Here is a 16,707-nt window from a genome sequence, read left to right on the forward strand (position 1 = left end):
ACGTTTCTTACTTCAGCCAAGAGGTACACAGGTGTATTCATTACTCACTGACATGCTTCTCAGTTCACCCAGCAGGTGCACAGGTGTATTCATTACTCACTGACATGCTTCTCAGTTCACCCAGCAGGTGCACAGGTGTATTCATTACTCACTGACATGCTTCTCAGTTCATCAATAAGGTGCACAGGTGTATTCATTACTCACTGACACGCTTCTCAGTTCACCCAGCAGGTACACAGGTGTATTCATTACTTACTGACATGCTTCTCAGTTCACCCAGCAGGTGCACAGGAGTATTCATTACTCACTGACATGCTTCTCAGTTCATCAAGAAGGTGCACAGGTGTATTCATTACTCAATGACATGCTTCTCAGTTCACCAAGCAGGTGCACATGTGTATTCATTACTCACTGAAATGCTTCTCAGTTCATCCAACAGGTACACAGGTGTATTCATTACTCACTGACATGCTTCTCAGTTCACCCAGCAGGTGCACAGGTGTATTCATTACTCAATGACATGCTCTCAGTTCACCCAGCAGGTGCACAGGTGTATTCATTACTCACTGACATGCTTCTCAGTTCACCCAGCAGGTACACGGGTGTATTCATTACTCACTGACATGCTTCTCAGTTCATCCAGCAGGTGCACAGGTGTAATCATTACTCACTGACATGCTCTCAGTTCACCCAGCAGGTGCACAGGTGTATTCATTACTCACTGACATGCTTCTCAGTTCACCCAGTAGGTGCACAGGTGTATTCATTACTCACTGACATGCTCTCAGTTCACCCAGCAGGTGCACAGGTGTATTCATTACTCACTGACATGCTTCTCAGTTCACCCAGCAGGTACACAGGTGTATTCATTACTCACTGACATGCTTCTCAGTTCACCCAGCAGGTACACGGGTGTATTCATTACTCACTGACATGCTTCTCAGTTCACCCAGCAGGTGCACAGGTGTATTCATTACTCACTGACATGCTTCTCAGTTCACCCGTTAGGTGCACAGGTGTATTCATTACTCACTGACACGCTTCTCAGTTCACCCGTTAGGTACACAGGTGTATTCATTACTCACTGACACACTCCCCAGGTCACCCAGTTGGTGCTTAGGTGTATTTAATACTCATTTATACATTTCCCAGGTCTCTCAGTATGTGCACAGGTGTATTCATTACTCACTGGCATGCTTCTCAGTTCACCCAGCAGGTGCACAGGTGTATTCTTTATTCATTTACATGCTTCTCAGTTCATCCAGCAGGTGCACAGGTGTATTTATAACTCACTGACACACTCCCCAGGTCACCCAGTTGGTGTGTAGGTGTATTTAATACTCATTAATATGCTTCCCAGGTCTCTCAGTATCTGCACAGATGTATACATTACTCATTTATACGTTTCCCAGGTCACCCAGTATGTGCACATGTGTATTCATTACTCAGTGACACACTTACAGTGATGGTAATATGTGTCCCTCTTCTGTGGCATTACACTGCCGGCTCCTGGATTCTGGTGTTGGTTGCTTAATTATGGGGGACCCTATTTTTGTCCCCTATATTTTTATCACCAGGAACGGTTCAAGAGCCTGGTGCTGTTTCTTGAAATACAGGGGACCATATTTTGGAAACCAGGGCTGGATGAAAGAGCCGGGAGCTGGTTATGCTGGGGAGGTGCATTGGAGGAGTTATCAGCCTTATTATCCGGCATAGAGGGCCTGATTCTCTTTTGGTAGTAAAGCAAGAAAAAGCAAGTAACCATGTTTTCTGTGCAGGGTGAATACTGGCTGCGTTTGCATGTAGCCCACAAATGATACAGTTTCCTCTGTATGATGTTCTCCAAATTATTAGATTTAAAAAAAAAAAGAAAGAAAAAAGAGGCCGGACCTCATGTAATACAGGTTTCTTTTTTTAAAGTTATAAAGAAAGAATAAATAAAAATAATACATCCAGATAATATATTTATTGGTGCTGTATATACATCTAGTGTTGGCGAGCGTGTCCGTATGTACAGTATATGACTCTGTGTCCTCCCTCCGCAGATGGCCGTGTTTGTCCTGGACACAGAGGGGTCGCTGGATATAGAGAGTGACCGAGAAACCAGCATCAAGCTCTCCGCGCTGTCCATGCTGCTCAGCTCCTACCTGGTACTAGCTCCATGTTCTGTCTATGTGCTTTCTATGGGGAGTCTGTGTGGGGGTTCTCTATGGGGAGTCTGTGTGATGAGTCTCTATGGGGAGTCTGTGACTAGTCTCTATGTGGAGTCTGTGTGACGAGTCTCTATGGGAGTCTCTATGGGGAGTCTGTGTGCCGAGTCTCTATGGGGAGTCTGTATGGGCAGTCTCTATGGGGAGTCTCTATGGGGTGTTTGTGTGATGAGTCTCTATGGGGAGTCTGTATGACAAGTCTCTATGGGGAGTCTGTGTGACGAGTCTCTATGGGGAGTCTGTATGGGCAGTCTCTATGGGGAGTATGTGTGCCGAGTCTCTATGGGGAGTCTGTGTGATGAGTCTGTGTGATGAGTCTCCATGGGGAGTCTGTGTGATGAGTCTCTATGGGGAGTCTGTGTGATGAGTCTCCATGGAGAGTCTGTGTGATGAGTCTCTATTGGGAGTCTGTGTGATGAGTCTCCATGGGGAGTCTGTGTGATGAGTCTCTATGGGGAGTCTCTATGGGGGGACTGTGTGATGAGTTTCTATGGGGAGTCTATGTGATGAGTTTCTATGGGGAGTCTGTGTGACGAGTCTCTATGGGGAGTCTGTGTGCCCAGTCTCAATAGGGAGTCTGTGTGATGAGTCTCTATGGGGAGCCTATGTGATGAGTCTCTATGGGGAGTCTGTATGGGCAGTCTCTATGGGGAGTCTCTATGGGGTGTTTGTGTGATGAGTCTCTATGGGGAATCTGTATGACAAGTCTCTATGGGGAGTCTCTGTGACGAGTCTCTATGGGGAGTCTGTATGGGCAGTCTCTATGGGGAGTCTGTGTGATGAGTCTCTATGGGGAGTCTATGTGATGAGTCTCTATGGGGAGTCTGTGTGACCATTCTCTATAGGGAGTCTGTGTGACAAGTTTCTATGAGGAGTCTGTGTGACCAGTCTCTATGGGGAGTCTGTGTGACTAGTCTCTATGGGGAGTCTATGTGACCGGTCTTTATGGGGAGTCCCTATGAAGAGTCAGTGTGCCGAGTCTCTATGGGGAGTCAGTGTGACGAGTCCCTATGGGGAGTCTATGTGGCGAGTCTCTACTTGGAATCTGTGTGACTAGTCTCTATGACGAGTCTGTATGGGGAGTCTTTGTGCTGAGTCTCTATGGGGAGTCTGTGTGCCCAGTCTCAATAGGGAGTCTGTGATGAGTCTCTATGGGGAGTCTATGTGATGAATCTCTATGGGGAGTCTGTGTGACCATTCTCTATAGGGAGTCTGTGTGACAAGTTTCTATGAGGAGTCTATGTGACCAGTCTCTCTGGGGAGTCTGTGTGACTAGTCTCTATGGGGAGTCTATGTGACCGGTCTTTATGGGGAGTCCCTATGAAGAGTCAGTGTGCCGAGTCTCTATGGGGAGTCAGTGTGACGAGTCCCTATGGGGAGTCTATGTGGCGAGTCTCTACTTGGAATCTGTGTGACTAGTCTCTATGACGAGTCTGTATGGGGAGTCTTTGTGCTGAGTCTCTATGGCGAGTCTCTATGGGGAGTTTGTATGATGAGTCTCTATGGGGAGGCTCTGTGGGGAGTTTGTGTGATGAGTCTCTATGGGGAGTCTGTATGACGAGTCTCTATGGGGGGTCTGTGTGACGAGTCTCTATGGGAGTCTCTATGGGGAGTCTGTGTGCCGAGTCTCTATGGGGAGTCTGTATGGGTAGTCTCTATGGGGAGTCTCTATGGGGTGTTTGTGTGATGAGTCTCTATGGGGAGTCTGTATGACAAGTCTCTATGGGGAGTCTGTGTGACGAGTCTCTATGGGGAGTCTGTATGGGCAGTCTCTATGGGGAGTATGTGTGCCGAGTCTCTATTGGGAGTCTGTGTGATGAGTCTCTATGGGGAGTCTGTGTGATGAGTCTCCATGGGGAGTCTGTGTGATGAGTCTCTATCGGGAGTCTGTGTGATGAGTCTCCATGGGGAGTCTGTGTGATGAGTCTCTATGGGGAGTCTCTATGTGGGGACTGTGTGATGAGTTTCTATGGGGAGTCTATGTGATGAGTTTCTATGGGGAGTCTGTGTGACGAGTCTCTATGGGGAGTCTGTGTGCCCAGTCTCAATAGGGAGTCTGTGTGATGAGTCTCTATGGGGAGCCTATGTGATGAGTCTCTATGGGGAGTCTGTATGGGCAGTCTCTATGGGGAGTCTCTATGGGGTGTTTGTGTGATGAGTCTCTATGGGGAATCTGTGTGACGAGTCTCTATGGGGAGTCTGTATGGGCAGTCTCTATGGGGAGTATGTGTGCCGAGTCTCTATGGGGAGTCTGTGTGATGAGTCTCTATGGGGAATCTGTGTGATGAGTCTCCATGGGGAGTCTGTGTGATGAGTCTCTATTGGGAGTCTGTGTGATGAGTCTCCATGGGGAGTCTGTGTGATGAGTCTCTATGGGGAGTCTCTATGGGGGGACTGTGTGATGAGTTTCTATGGGGAGTCTATGTGATGAGTTTCTATGGGGAGTCTGTGTGACGAGTCTCTATGGGGAGTCTGTGTGCCCAGTCTCAATAGGGAGTCTGTGTGATGAGTCTCTATGGGGAGTCTATGTGATGAGTCTCTATGAGGAGTCTATGTGACCAGTCTCTATGGGGAGTCTGTGTGACTAGTCTCTATGGGGAGTCTATGTGACCGGTCTTTATGGGGAGTCCCTATGAAGAGTCAGTGTGCCGAGTCTCTATGGGGAGTCAGTGTGACGAGTCCCTATGGGGAGTCTATGTGGCGAGTCTCTACTTGGAATCTGTGTGACTAGTCTCTATGACGAGTCTGTATGGGGAGTCTTTGTGCTGAGTCTCTATGGGGAGTCTCTATGGGGAGTTTGTATGATGAGTCTCTATGGGGAGGCTCTATGGGGAGTTTGTGTGATGAGTCTCTATGGGGAGTCTGTATGACGAGTCTCTATGGGGGGTCTGTGTGATGAGTCTCTATGGGGAGTCTGTATGACGAGTCTCTGTGGAGTCTGTGTGACGAGTCTCTATGGGGAGTCTCTATGGGGAGTCTGTGTAATGAGTCCCTATGAGGAGTCTGTATGGGGAGTCTGTGTGATGAGTCTCTATGGGGAGTCTGTGTGATGAGTCTCTATGGGGAGTCTTTATGGGAAGTCTGTATATGATTTATCACAATGTCTGCAATCTCTAATTTCCAGATATTCAATGTTAATGCCAATTTGAGGACTACAGAGCTGGACTATCTGGAGGTAAGATGTTCTGGATGTGTCAGACATTTATATATGAATATCCTACCTAGCTGCCTAGTTTCTGGAGTTAAGGGAGGAGTACAGCTCACCGGGACTCAGCTGATATTACAGAAGAACCGGCTGTGAGATGAGTATCTGCTGCTGGGAGCCAGGGCTCTATCATTCTGCGAGGGGTGTGGATTATTGGATAGACACCGCCTCCTTAACTGCAGCCTATCCCTAACCCTCCCCCATCACAGCCTAAACCTAACTGTACCATCTTAATGCCTAACCCCTAACCACCCCCCCATCACAGCCTAACCCTAACCATACCCCCTTAATGCCTAACCCTCCCCCCCATTACAGCCTAACCCTATCCAACCGACTTAGTGCCTAACCCTTAACTCTCCCCCATGACAGCCTTACCGTAACCGTACCCCCTTAGTGCCTAATTCTCCCCATCACAGCCTAACCATAACCATACCCCTTAGTGGCTAACCCTCCTCCTAACCCTAACTGTACCCCCTTAGTGCCTAACCCTCACCCCATCACAGCCTAACACTAACCCTCACCCCATCACAGCCTAACCCTAACCATACCCCCTTAGTTCCTATCCCTAACCCCATCACAGCCTAATCCTATCTGTACCCCCGTAGTGCCTAACCTTCCCCCATTACAGCCTGACCGTAACCATACCCCCTTAGTGCCTTACCCTCCCCCATCACAGCCTAACACTAACTGTACCCCCTTAGTGCCTAACCATAACCTTCCACCCATCTTAGCCTAACCCTAACCGTACCCCCCCACACCCATTACAGCCTAACTCTATCCGTACCCCCTTAGTGCATAACTCCTAACCCTCTCCCCATCACCACTTAACCCTAACTGTACCCCCTTAGTGCCTAACCCTTAACCTTCCCCCCATCACAGCCTAACCATAACCATACCCCCTTAGTGCCTAACCATAACCCTCCACCCATTACAGCCTAACCCTATCTGTACCCCCTTAGTGCCTAACTCCTAACCCTCTCCCCATCACAACCTAATCCTAATTGTACCCCCTTAGTGCCTAACCCTTCCCCCATCACAACCTAATCCTAACTGTACCCCCTTAGTGCCTAACCCTTCCCCCATCACAACCTAACCATAACTTTACCCCCTTAGTGCCTAACCCCTAACCTAATGAAAACCTTCATTGACATCCGGTCCCGCGCACATCACGTGGGAGACTGAGGATCGCTCCGGCTGCAGGTGAGATGTGCTGCATTGCTGGCTGGGATCATGGTGGTTATTCTGGTTGACTTGGTCCGATGTGAAATCACACCCTTGTGAGTCAACCAGAACCCGCCCTGCGAATGGTGGTATGCTGGCCCACCATTCACATGCCGGGTTCGTGATGTCAGCTGTCTGCCCCCGGTGCCCATCTCATCCGGTGATTATCTTGGGAACACCCAGCTTTTTTTGGGAACGCCCTTGAAAGTCTGGGCATTCCCATTGGCGAGTACCCCGGCCGCCGCCCCACGCCCCACCCACCATCTGCAATGTTGGGTGCGTGGTCCCACACGCACGCGGCATTTTCACATGTGTCTGCACATGCGCATATGCTAAACATCAACTTCGCATAGGAGCGTACGGACCTGAATAAGGTCCCATATGTGATGTATTGTATGCAAAAGAACCGTATACGATATATGGAATTAGATTCTTCGGTACTTGTACGGTTTCACGGCGGCATTTACGTAGTCAGCGCACAGTCCCTGTCAGAATCAGCGTAGTGTTCCCATGGCCGCTTAAGTAGTTAGCGTAGTCAATCTAGCGCCCCTTGCGTAGTCAGCGTCCCTGTCAGAATCAGCATACCGCAGCGCGGCTAGCCGGATCTTACGTAGTCAGCGTCCCTGTCATAATCAGCGTACCACAGCGCGGCTAGCTGGAGCTTATGTAGTCAGCGTCCCTGTCAGAATCAGCGTACCGCAGCGCGGCTAGCCGGATCTTACGTAGTCAGCGTCCCTGTCAGAATCAGCGTACCGCAGCGCGGCTAGCCGGATCTTACGTAGTCAGCGTCCCTGTCATAATCAGCGTACCACAGCGCGGCTAGCCGGATCTTACATAGTCAGCGTCCCTGTCATAATCAGCGTACCACAGCGCGGCTAGCCGGATCTTACATAGTCAGCGTCCCTGTCAGAATCAGCGTACCACAGCGCGGCTAGCCGGATCTTACGTAGTCAGCGTCCCTGTCAGAATCAGCGTACCGCAGCGCGGCTAGCCGGATCTTACGTAGTCAGCGTCCCTGTCAGAATCAGCGTACCACAGCACGGCTAGCCGGATCTTACGTAGTCAGCGTCCCTGTCAGAATCAGCGTACCACAGCGCGGCTAGCCGGATCTTACATAGTCAGCGTCCCTGTCAGAATCAGCGTACCACAGCGCGGCTAGCCGGATCTTACATAGTCAGCGTCCCTGTCATAATCAGCGTACCGCAGCGCGGCTAGCCGGATCTTACATAGTCAGCGTCCCTGTCATAATCAGCGTACCACAGCGCGGCTAGCTGGAGCTTATGTAGTCAGCGTCCCTGTCAGAATCAGCGTACCGCAGCGCGGCTAGCCGGATCTTACGTAGTCAGCGTCCCTGTCATAATCAGCGTACCACAGTGCGGCTAGCCGGATCTTACGTAGTCAGCGTCCCTGTCATAATCAGCGTACCACAGCGCGGCTAGCCGGATCTTACATAGTCAGCGTCCCTGTCATAATCAGCGTACCACAGCGCGGCTAGCTGGAGCTTATGTAGTCAGCGTCCCTGTCAGAATCAGCGTACCGCAGCGCGGCTAGCCGGATCTTACGTAGTCAGCGTCCCTGTCATAATCAGCGTACCACAGCGCGGCTAGCTGGAGCTTATGTAGTCAGCGTCCCTGTCAGAATCAGCGTACCGCAGCGCGGCTAGCCGGATCTTACGTAGTCAGCGTCCCTGTCAGAATCAGCATACCGCAGCGCGGCTAGCTGGAGCTTATGTAGTCAGCGTCCCTGTCAGAATCAGGGTACCGCAGCATGGCTAGCCGGAGCTTACGTAGTTAGCGTAGTCAGTCAGCGTACCGCAGCATTGCTAGCCAAACTTACGTAATCAGCGTCCCTGTCAGAATCAGCGTACGGCAGCATGGCTAGCCGGAGCTTACCTAGTTAGCGTAATCAGTCAGCATTCTGTCTCCACTAATTTCATTGTGTCAGTTATGGCTGCTGAAGCATTAACCATCTTTAACCTGCCGCAGACAGAGGAGGAGCCGGTGGAGTTTTTACAACACCACCAGGGGCATCCTATGAGGCTTAATGTAAAGGAGCAGATGTGGTGCTGCCACATATGAAGCTGTGGGAAGAAGGTCAATGTCCGATCTGCACAATGGTTTCATGAATGTCACCTGACATTTATGACCCTTCTGCGGCTCATATTTTCTTGGGCAGAGGAGCTGACAAGCATTAACTTTTGTGAGCGCCACTTCAAGATTTCCAGAAAAACCGCTGTGATTTATAACAACCTTATGCGGGAGGCGTGTACCCTCAATTTGATGTTGCAGCCCTAACGCCGGATTGGCGGGCCTGGCAAAATTGTTGAGGTGGATGAAAGTTTGTTTGTGCGGCGCAAAAATCATGTTGGACGCATCTTGCCTCAGCAGTGGCTCTTTGGTGGCATATCCCATGAGACAGGTGAATGTTTCGTAACACCAGTGGCCAGCCGTGATGCCAGCACCTTGATGCCTGCCATCCAGACACATATTGACCCGGGTACCACCATATACTCAGACTGTTGGCGTACAGTGTGTACAACACAGAACAACTTGAGCAGACAGGGTACCAGTGTGCACGCATCAACCACCGTAGCGTTGGACCCAGACACTGGGGTTCATACACAAATCATTGAAAATCATTGGGCACTGGGCGTCATTACCTTGACTCCTACCTGCAGGAGTTTATTTGGCGCAAAACCCTTGGTGCAGAGAACGCTTTCCTGCGCATTTTACATGCACTAACTCTGGTGCCAATGGCCGACAAATCATCCGACACAAATGCAGACACAGCTGCGTCAACATCAGCTGCCTTTGAAGGGAATGCAGAAAGTGAAGAATGACTGTTTTATAGTTTCTTGGACTTGTTATTTGATATTATTGATCATTGTTTTTTTTCTTCTTTATTGTTCACTTAAATCCAGTTGCCAGTTAACACATGTTGTCATTACTGTTTCAGATGTATGATATGCCAGGTGTGACTTTTTTCTTTAAACACCCCTTCAGCCCGAAGCGTGGCATCCCCCCGACCTGTTCATACCCCCACTATCTACGTCGGGGTAGAGTTCATTTTATAAAGTGTGGCGAGCACAGAGAGCCCCGCGAGGGGACGCGGAATACACATCAAGTAATCCGCATCCCCTTGCGGGGCTCACTGCGCTCACCATGCTTTGGGCTTGGTTGTTTGCTGCGCTCGCCAAACTTTATAAAATCAACTCCACGGCAATGTGGATAGTGGGGGTATGAAAGGTCGGGAGGACATGTAATGTGTCCCCTCACGGGGCTCGATGCACTCGCGCTCGCTTCGGGCTGGCGTGGATAGTGGGGGTTTAAAAAGGAGGCATTTGCCAGTATGTAACATGGAGCACTGGCAAATGCGTCCTTTATTGTGCATGAGATGCACTTGCGTGCCGCACCCCCCGCATCCCCTAACCCTGTCTCCCTGAAGTGGACACGGGCAGGGTTGTCATACCCTGCCGCAAGAATTACTGAGAAGCACAAGCGTATGAGACGCTTATGCGTCTCGAGCAAGAGATCTGGCGGTTACCGGAGCTGTGTGAGAGGCGCTCACTAGGCTTGCCAGGGACACCGGGGATAGAGCTGCAGCTTGCGGAGACAGTACGGTGACTACGCTGCCTGACGGGGACACTACGCTGACTATGCAGGGCTGCCGTGGGGACACTATGCTGACTACGCAGGGCTGCCACGGGGACACTACGCTGACTACGCAGGGCTGCCGTGGGGACACTATGCTGACTACGCAGGGCTGCCGTGGGGACACTATGCTGACTACGCAGGGCTGCCGTGGGGACACTATGCTGACTACACTGGGCTCCCGATGGGACACCATGCTGACTACACAGACACTACGCTGACTACGCAGGGCTGCCGTGGGGACACTACGCTGACTACGCAGGGCTGCCACGGGGACACTACGCTGACTACGCAGGGCTGCCGTGGGGACACTATGCTGACTACGCAGGGCTGCCGTGGGGACACTATGCTGACTACGCTGGGCTCCCGATGGGACACTATGCTGACTACACAGACACTACGCTGACTACGCAGGGCTGCCGCGGGGACACTACGCTGACTACGCAGGGCTGCCGTGGGGACACTACGCTGACTACGCAGGGCTGCCACGGGGACACTACGCTGACTACGCAGGGCTCCCGATGGGACACTACGCTGACTATGCAGGGCTGCCGTGGGGACACTATGCTGACTACGCAGGGCTCCCGATGGGACACTACGCTGACTACGCAGGGCTGCCGCAGGGACACTACGCTGACTACGCAGGGCTGCCGCGGGGACACTACGCTGACTACGCAGGGCTGCCGCGGGGACACTACGCTGAATACGCAGGGCTGCCGTGGGGACACTATGCTGACTACGCAGGGCTCCTGATGGGACACTATGCTGACAACACAGACACTACGCTGACTACGCAGGGCTGCCGCGGGGACACTACGCTGAGTACGCAGGGCTGCCGCGGGGACACTATGCTGACTACGCAGGGCTGCCGCGGGGACACTACGCAGGGCTGCCGCGGGGACACTACGCTGACTACGCAGGGCTGCCGCGGAGACAATACGCTGACTACGCAGGGCTGCCGCTGGGACACTATGCTGACTGCGCAGGGCTGCCGCGGGGACACTATGCTGACTGCGCAGGGCTGCCGCAGGGACACTACGCTGACTACGCAGGGCTGCTGCAGGGACACTACGCTGACTACGCAGGGCTGCCGCAGGGACACTACGCTGACTACGCAGGGCTGCCACGGGGACACTACACTGACTACGCAGGGCTGCCGCGGGGACACTACGCTGACTACGCAGGGCTCCCGAGGGGACACTACGCTGACTACGCAGGGCTGCCGCGGGGACACTATGCTGACTACGCAGGGCTGCCGCGGGGACACTATGCTGACTACGCAGGGCTGCTGCGGAGACACTACACTGACTACGCAGGGCTGCTGCGGGACACTACACTGACTACGCAGGGCTGCCGCGGGGACACTACGCTGACTACGCAGGGCTGCCGCGGGGACACTACGCTGACTAGGCAGGGCTGCCACGGGGACACTATGCTGACTACGCAGGGCTGCCGCGGGGACACTACGCTGACTACGCAGGGCTGCCGCGGGGACACTACACTGACTACGCAGGGCTGCCGCGGGGACACTACGCTGACTACGCAGGGCTGCCGCGGGGACACTACGCCGACTACGCAGGGCTGCCACGGGGACACTACGCTGACTACGCAGGGCTGCCGTGGGGACACTATGCTGACTACGCAGGGCTGCCGTGGGGAGACTATGCTGACTACGCAGGGCTCCCGATGGGACACTATGCTGACTACACAGACACTACGCTGACTACGCAGGGCTGCCGTGGGGACACTACGCTGACTACGCAGGGCTGCCGCGGGGACGCTACGCTGACTACGCAGGGCTGCCGTGGGGACACTATGCTGACTACGCAGGGCTGCCGTGGGGAGACTATGCTGACTACACTGGGCTCCCGATGGGACACTATGCTGACTACGCAGGGCTGCCGTGGGGACACTATGCTGACTACGCAGGGCTGCCGTGGGGACACTATGCTGACTACGCTGGGCTCCCGATGGGACACTATGCTGACTACACAGACACTACGCTGACTACGCAGGGCTGCCGCGGGGACACTATGCTGACTACGCAGGGCTGCCGCGGGGACACTATGCTGACTATGCAGGGCTGCCGCGGGGACACTACGCTGACTACGCAGGGCTGCCGCGGGGACACTACGCTGACTACGCAGGGCTGCCACGGGGACACTACGCTGACTACGCAGGGCTGCCGTGGGGACACTATGCTGACTACGCAGGGCTCCCGATGGGACACTACGCTGACTACGCAGGGCTGCAGCTGGGACACTACGCTGAATACGCAGGGCTGCCGTGGGGACACTATGCTGACTACGCAGGGCTCCTGATGGGACACTATGCTGACAACACAGACACTACGCTGACTACGCAGGGCTGCCGCGGGGACACTACGCTGAGTACGCAGGGCTGCCGCGGGGACACTACCCTGACTACGCAGGGCTGCCGCGGGGACACTACGCTGACTAGGCAGGGCTGCCACGGGGACACTATGCTGACTACGCAGGGCTGCCGCGGGGACACTATGCTGACTACGCAGGGCTGCCGCGGGGACACTACGCTGACTACGCAGGGTTGCCGCAGGGACACTACGCTGACTACGCAGGGCTGCCGCGGGGACACTACGCTGAGTACGCAGGGCTGCCGCGGGGACACTACCCTGACTACGCAGGGCTGCCGCGGGGACACTACGCTGACTAGGCAGGGCTGCCACGGGGACACTATGCTGACTACGCAGGGCTGCCGCGGGGACACTATGCTGACTACGCAGGGCTGCCGCGGGGACACTACGCTGACTACGCAGGGTTGCCGCGGGGACACTACGCTGACTACGCAGGGCTGCCGCGGGGACACTACACTGACTACGCAGGGCTGCCGCGGGGACACTACGCTGACTACGCAGGGCTGCCGCAGGGACACTACGCTGACTACGCAGGGCTGCCGCGGGGACACTATGCTGACTACACAGGGTTGCCGCAGGGACACTACGCTGACTACGCAGGGCTGCCGCGGGGACACTACGCTGACTACACAGGGCTGCCGCAGGGACACTACGCTGACTACGCTAGGCAGCCATTGGGCTTCCCTGACAACCTAGCTTAGGCTGCCACCGTGAAACCACACAAGTACCGATCCTTCTGCCCGAGAATGTCCTGGGCGGCACAAGGTGGCATTATATGCGAGTTCTCCCCTCAGAGAAGTCGCACAAGTGTATGGCTACTTTTATAATTCTTTGTGTGTTGAAACAGAAGGTGAAAGCAATTGTTGCAGGGACACTGATCTGTTTCAAACTTGCAGGATATGGGGAGAGGGAGCTGTGAGGACAGAGATTAGAGGCAGGAGCAGATAGGGACTGGGGGTACAATGTATAGTTTGAAGGCTAAAAACTGTCACAGCTCAAAGTGAAAGTACATTGCAGCAGCCGTCCCGGTAGTGAAAAAATAATAATAACTAATAATAATTTCCTACAGGGAGCTGACAGGCCCAGGACTGGGGTATATAAGTATAGTCTGTCATAAACAGTTCACATTTCCCTTGAAGCAGTGTAGTGATAGAGTAGTCAGTGAGGCAGATACCGGAGGTCTCACCGGGCACAACGGGGTTCCAGGAAGGGAAGGAGGGCCCGGCCTATTCTGTCCGTCCCGGGCCCCACATTTTATAGAAACATAGAATGTGACGGCAGATAAGAACCACTTGGCCCATCTAGTCTGCCCCTTTATTAAACATGTTACCTTAAACGATATCTGATCCTTATTTCTTTGTAAGGATATCAAATATGCCTATCCCAAGCATGTTTACATTGTACTACTGTATTTGCGTCTACCACCTCTGATGGGAGGCTATTCCACTTATCTACTACTCTTTCTGTGAAGTAATTCTTCCTCACATTTCCCCTGAATCTTCCTCCCTGTAGTGTTAGTGCATGTCCTCGTGTTCTGCTGCTCCTCTTCCTGTGACTAATGTCTCCCACCTGTACCTTCCTCCCCCTAGTGTCAGTGCATGTCCTCGTGTTCTGCTGCTCCTCTTCCTGTGACTAATGTCTCCCACCTGTACCTTCCTCCCCCTAGTGTCAGTGCATGTCCTCGTGTTCTGCTGCTCCTCTTCCTGTGAGGAATGTCTCCCACCTGTACCTTCCTCCCCCTAGTGCCAGTGCATGTCCTCGTGTTCTGCTGCTCTTCTTCCTGTGAAGAATATCTCCCACCTGTACCTTCCTCCCCCTAGTGTCAGTGCATGTCCTCGTGTTCTGCTGCTCCTCTTCCTGTGACTAATGTCTCCCACCTGTACCTTCCTCCCCCTAGTGTCAGTGCATGTCCTCGTGTTCTGCTGCTCCTCTTCCTGTGAGGAATGTCTCCCACCTGTACCTTCCTCCCCCTAGTGCCAGTGCATGTCCTCGTGTTCTGCTGCTCTTCTTCCTGTGAAGAATATCTCCCACCTGTACCTTCCTCCCTCTAGTGTCAGTGCATGTCCTCGTGTTCTGCTGCTCCTCTTCCTGTGACTAATGTCTCCCACCTGTACCTTCCTCCCTCTAGTGTCAGTGCATGACCTCGTGTTCTGCTGCTCCTCTTCCTGTGAAGAATGTCTCCCACCTGTACCTTCCTCCCTCTAGTGTCAGTGCATGACCTCGTGTTCTGCTGCTCCTCTTCCTGTGACTAATGTCTCCCACCTGTACCTTCCTCCCTCTAGTGTCTGTGCATGTCCTCGTGTTCTGCTGCTCCTCTTCCTGTGAAGAATGTCTCCCACCTGTACCTTCCTCCCTCTAGTGTCAGTGCATGTCCTCGTGTTCTGCTGCTCCTCTTTCTGTGACTAATGTCTCCCACCTGTACCTTCCTCCCTCTAGTGTCAGTGCATGTCCTCGTGTTCTGCTGCTCCTCTTCCTGTGAAGAATGTCTCCCACCTGTACCTTCCTCCCTCTAGTGTCAGTGTATGTCCTCAAGTTCTGCTGCTCCTCTTCCTGTGAAGAATGTCTCCCACCTGTACCTTCCTCCCCCTAGTGTCAGTGCATGTCCTCGTGTTCTGCTGCTCCTCTTCCTGTGAGGAATGTCTCCCACCTGTACCTTCCTCCCCTAGTGCCAGTGCATGTCCTCGTGTTCTGCTGCTCTTCTTCTTGTGAAGAATGTCTCCCACCTGTACCTTCCTCCCTCTAGTGTCAGTGCATGACCTCGTGTTCTGTTGCTCCTCTTCCTGTGAAGAATGTCTCCCACCTGTACCTTCCTCCCTCTAGTGTCAGTGCATGTCCTCGTGTTCTGCTGCTCCTCTTCCTGTGAAGAATGTCTCCCACCTGTACCTTCCTCCCCCTAGTGTCAGTGCATGTCCTCGTGTTCTGCTGCCCTTCTTCCTATGAAGAATGTCTCCCACCTGTACCTTCCTCCCTCTAGTGTCAGTGCATGTCCTCGTGTTCTGCTGCTCCTCTTCCTGTGAAGAACGTCTCCCACCTGTACCTTCCTCCCCCTAGTGTTAGTGCATGTCCTCGTGTTCTGCTGCTCCTCTTCCTGTGACTAATGTCTCCCACCTGTACCTTCCTCCCTCTAGTGTCAGTGCATGACCTCGTGTTCTGTTGCTCCTCTTCCTGTTAAGAATGTCTCCCACCTGTACCTTCCTCCCCCTAGTGTCAGTGCATGTCCTCGTGTTCTGCTGCTCCTCTTCCTGTGACTAATGTCTCCCACCTGTACCTTCCTCCCTCTAGTGTCAGTGCATGACCTCGTGTTCTGCTGCTCCTCTTCCTGTGACTAATGTCTCCCACCTGTACCTTCCTCCCTCTAGTGTCAGTGCATGACCTCGTGTTCTGCTGCTCCTCTTCCTGAAGAATGTCTCCCACCTGTACCTTGTTATAACCCTTGATATATTTGAAGATTTCTATCATGTCCCCCTTTCCCTTCTCTGCTCTAAAGTATACATATTAAGATCTTTTAGACTTTCCAGGTAAGTTTTGTGATGTAGGCCATGCACCATTTTAGTTGCCCTTCTCTGTACAGTCTCTAATGTATTTATATCCTTCTGGAGATATGGCCTCCAGAACTGAACACAGTATTCCAGATGAGGTCGTACCAATGACCTATACAGTGGCATTATTACTTCTTTCTACTGCTGATACCTCTCCGTATGCAACCAAGCATCTGACTTGCCTTCTTCATTGCTTACATTGCCTCCCTGCCTTTAAGTCCCCTGAAATAGTGACACCTAGATCCCTCTCTTCCTCAGTAGTTTCCTTTATAGTGCCATTTATACTATATTTAGCAGGGTTGCCTACTTTTGAAAAATAATTTCAGGGAGAAAAGTAATTGCATGAGGGGCGGGCCTTGCGTCGCCAGGGGGCGGGCCTTGTGGTGTCAGGGGGCGGGCCTTGTGGCGCCAGGGGGCGGGCCTTGCAGCGCCAGGGGGGTTCAATCTGCACTTCCTTCCATTGCACCCCATTCACTCTTTCCTGGCTTTT

General features: G+C 52.9%; 1 protein-coding gene across 1 annotated transcript in view; it reads left to right on the forward strand.

The window, feature by feature from the left end:
- LOC146019756 (RING finger protein 112-like) overlaps positions 1–16,707 on the forward strand; it is a 64,179-nt gene that overhangs the window by 7,895 nt on the left and 39,577 nt on the right. Inside the window, exons 4-5 of the mRNA XM_083152288.1 lie at positions 2,046–2,150; positions 5,335–5,385. Of these exons, the coding sequence (XP_083008414.1) occupies positions 2,046–2,150; positions 5,335–5,385 (156 nt within the window). The remainder of the gene's footprint in view (positions 1–2,045; positions 2,151–5,334; positions 5,386–16,707) is intronic.

The sequence above is a fragment of the Crinia signifera genome, chromosome 7 (assembly GCF_055691185.1).
Source record: "Crinia signifera chromosome 7, ASM5569118v1, whole genome shotgun sequence".
Taxonomy (NCBI): domain Eukaryota; kingdom Metazoa; phylum Chordata; class Amphibia; order Anura; family Myobatrachidae; genus Crinia; species Crinia signifera.